The sequence below is a fragment of the Oratosquilla oratoria genome, chromosome 25, assembly GCF_046742065.1.
Source record: "Oratosquilla oratoria isolate Oo_2021 chromosome 25, ASM4674206v1, whole genome shotgun sequence".
In the NCBI taxonomy this organism is placed as follows: domain Eukaryota; kingdom Metazoa; phylum Arthropoda; class Malacostraca; order Stomatopoda; family Squillidae; genus Oratosquilla; species Oratosquilla oratoria.
In genome coordinates, this window is record NC_134801.1 from 22,933,343 (window position 1) to 22,937,576 (window position 4,234).

The 4,234-nt window shown below is 41.8% G+C and overlaps 1 protein-coding gene across 1 annotated transcript in view; it reads right to left on the reverse strand.

Annotated features, from left to right (window-relative positions):
- The window catches only part of LOC143038750 (neurobeachin-like), a 131,255-nt gene extending 130,264 nt beyond the window's left edge, over positions 1-991 (reverse strand). The window contains exon 1 of the mRNA XM_076208279.1: positions 713-991. Within this exon, the coding sequence (XP_076064394.1) occupies positions 713-880 (168 nt within the window). The 5' untranslated portion in view covers positions 881-991. The remainder of the gene's footprint in view (positions 1-712) is intronic.
- Between the last annotated feature and the right edge of the window lie 3,243 nt (positions 992-4,234).

Genomic DNA, 4,234 nt, shown 5'->3' on the forward strand with positions numbered 1-4,234 from the left:
CTGAGTCATAGGGAGGCTGCAAAGGCGACACCTGACTGGTCGACTGTGGACTAATCACAATGCATTCGAGTCTGCACTCTACGTGGACCAAAATCACCAAATCCCTATTTTTCACGAAAACATACCACGACTATGCTGGGTTATCAAATGATATGCTACATATTTTTTTACGTTTTTTATTTATTGCGCTTCTAGCGTACCAATAAATTATTCAACTCAATAACATCGCAATGGTACGGTTATAATAAAATGTGTGGAGTGGTAATTTTATTTTACCTGCATATTTCAAATTTTCCAAAACACATATTCATGAGCCAAGTGTCTCTTTTAAGAAAAACACCTACACGATCTACAGACTACAGCCGTTGGTTCCCTTCCTCAGAGATGTAACGGCCACTCAGTGAGCATTTATCCCATGTTCCGTACGTTTTCATTCTCAACGTTTGTTCCATTGAAACTTTGGAACAAGATTAGTACACCTATATACCAATAACAATTGGTGCTCTAACATAGTTTCTCTTATTTTGCCCGCCTTGGAATAGGATACATTATCAAAGATGTTATGCTCGGTTAGGGCCTAGGATACCCTACCAACAGACGCATAGCAGACGAAAATTCGGTAATGTTCTTCCCAGTATTATTAGGTACTTTCCGTTGTTGTTTCGACCCAGTTACTACCTATGTTCAATGTTATTCTGTTTGCAATACTTACCAGCTGTAGAACAGTGTTGACAACCTCCTTGTTGGAAACCTGTCCTACTTCGATAAGGCCTATTAGAACTGCGAACTTCAAGTTATCAGCCATGGCCACTTTTACTACATCTCCTGGACGTTGGACATCCTTTATCGGCGGTTCGGCTGAATCCGCCATTATTAACATAAATCCTTTCACTCCCACTTCACTTTAAACACTGCGAGATTTACCATGCACTGATTATAGCCACTAACCACACAGAACAAATGTCAGTGACGACTGTCGACAGACGCCATGTTTGACAGCTACTGCATTCGAAAAAGAATAAAAGTACAACGATACAAAATCATACTGTTTTTACTTACTTTAAAGCAATAATTTTATAGGAAAAAATATTTGATATTATATTTATTGATGTATTTTAGAATATGTTTTGAAATACGAAAAACATCCATAATGAAATTCGGGCAGCAATGAATTTTCAAAGAAAGACGTTATAACTGGATTTACATGTTAGGAATATAGTTCGTTAACAAAAAATATACACGAAAAACGATCTTATTAAATATCTGAATGATCGCTTACTTTTTAATGAAATATATGTGTGCGCGTACATATATATGTCATTGTGTACTCTGTACCTAACTTGTGCGCAGACAAGGGGTTCGTCTGTCTGCATATTTACCTAACTTTGTACAAAGCGAAGTTTGTGAGCGTTTTTCTTCTTCTTCTTTAGCGCTAATGAATAGCTGGTTTACAAAATTCAAACCCCATACATTATGCAGTTCATTCTCTATTCCAAATTAGGTATGGAAACGGTCATTCCTCCTGAGTACTGCAGTGACGTGCGATCAGGGAAGATTATGGGGATCAGCTACATATCATTCGTCTGCCAGAGAAAATGTTTAACCCATAAAATACCAATGATATGCTTTGGTGTTAATGCTTTTCCTCCTAGCTGATCCCTGGACTTTCGTTATTCCACATTTATGACCATTCCTCCTCGTTTCGCCCTGTGATGAGGTGGAGAAGAATGACGTCACTGTGTCCCCATGCGTATAGTAGAGGGCGAGTATATGGGACTGAGTGATGGACCTAGGAATCCTTCACTCAGTATTTTAATACTATGAGAATCAAGTTGTAAGAGGGTCTGGGAGGAGATTACATAACCCTAGTAATTGAACCATTTTACTTAGATAAACAGCTCATCATAGTTACACACGCGCGCGCGCGCGCAAACACACACACACACACACACACACACACACACACACACACACACACACACACACACACACACACACACACACACACAGTTGCGGACTCGCAGTGTTCGGTTTTGCAACTTCTAACTCAGTGGTCCGAGTTCGAATCCCGCCCAGGGCTGAAATAATTTCAGTATCGCTGCGCTGCGAGCCGTTACTCTTGTGGGCTGAGAGTTTTGTGCGTGTGTGTGTGTGTGTGTGTGTGTGTGTGTGTGTGTGTGTGTGTGTGTGTGTGTGTGTGTGTGTGTGTGTGTGTGTGTGTGTGTGTGTGTGTGTGTGTGTGAGGTCACAGCATTACCCATAGATCGGTCATATATGAGCTCTGAACTCTCTTCCGGGAGGGTAGTACCTGTCGCTCACAAGTCCAACACGCGATCCAAGACCATGATGAATCACACACAAACACACACACACACACACACACACACACACACACACACACACACACACACACACACACACACACACACACACACACACACACACACACACACACACACATATATATATATATATATATTGGGAGATCTTAATGCTAGGGTAGGAAATGAACCAATTGACGGAGTGGTTGGGAGATGTGGAGTTCCAGGAAAGAATCGTAGTGGAGAGTTGATGGTGGAGATGTGTCTAGAAAGAGAGTTGATGATAGCAAATACAGTGTTTCGGAAGAAAGTCAAGCACAAGTACACATGGGAGAGGGTGGTGGATGGAAGGGTGGTAGACAGAGCGTTAATGGACTATGTAGTGGTTGATAGGAGTATAATAGGAAGAGTTAAGGATGTACATGATCTAAGGGGAGAGAGTGGGAGAATATCAGATAATTTTTTGGTGGAAGGTAAGTTGAGAGTGGAGGATAGATGGAGAAAGAGGAAAAGGACAGAAGGTAGGGAGGTGCTTAGAGTGAACTCTTTAAATGAAAAGGAAAAGGAGAAGGAGTATAAGAAGAAGCTGAGAGAGGAGTGGGAGGGAGTGAAGGATAGAGTAGAACTAGGAGTGGAGGAGGAATAGGGATGGTTCAAGGAGGGAGTCACAAAATGTGCAAAGATAGTGTGTGGAACGAGAAGGACGGGGGAGGAAATGGAAGGAAGGGTAATGAATTGTGGGATAAGGAAACAAAGAAGGTTGCAGAAGAGAAGAGGCGAGCTTTCACAGACTGGTTACAAAATAGGACGAGGGTGAGGGAGTTATATGAGAGGTACAGAGAAAAGAGAAGAGATGTAAAGCACAAGATAAAGGAGGCTAAGAGGAGAGCAGATGTGAAGTGGGGTAAGTGTATGAGAGAAAATTTTGAAAGTAATAAAATGATGTTTTGGAAAGAAATTAAGAGAGGAAGAGGAGTCGAATCAAGTAGAGAAGAAAAGGTAAAAGGTGCAGATGGAGAGATGATAATGGAAGAGAAGGCAGCAAGGGGAAGATGGGCAGAATATTTTAGGGAGTTGCTAAATGTGAAGGAGGATAGGGAGGGAAAGATAGTTGCAGTGGGAAGTGCTAAGAAAATGAGAGTGATGAGTGAGGAAAGTGGAGGAGAAATAAGGAAGGATGAAGTGAAGGCAGTTGTTAAGATGATGAAAACAGGTAAGGCACCTGGTCTAGATGGATGCCATGCAGAATGTCTACACACACACACACACACACACACACACACACACACACACACACACACACACACACACACACACACACACACACACACACACACACACATATATATATATATATATACAGTATATATAAAAGAGGTACAGTGATGGTGGACTGGTTGGTGAGATTATTTTATGTTTGTTGGAGAGAGGGTAGAGTGCCGGAGACCTGGAGGAGTGCCTGTATAGTTCCACTTTGCAAGGGAAAAGGGAACAAGTGTGAGTGTAGTAGTTTCAGAGGGATTAGCTTGTTAAGTATAGTTGGGAAGGCTTATGGGAGGATCATGATTGAGAGGATTTGGAGAGGAACAGAGGGATTAGTGAGGAACAGTGTGGATTTAGGACAGGTTGAGGTTGCGTAGATCAGGTTTTTGTGGTAAGACAGATATGTGAAAAAGCTATAGGAAAAGGTAAGGATGTTTTTTGGTCTTTTATGGATCTGGAAAAGGCTTATGACAGGGTAGACAGGAAGGCACTGTGGGAGGTACTGCAGATATAAGGGATAGGAGGAAAGCTTCTAGGAGCTGCCAAGAGTGAGTTTTTATGAGAATAGTAGAGCGTGTGTTAGGATTAGAAATGGATAGAGTGAGTGGTTCGAGGTAAAGGTGGGACTTCGTCAAGGATGTGTTATGTCG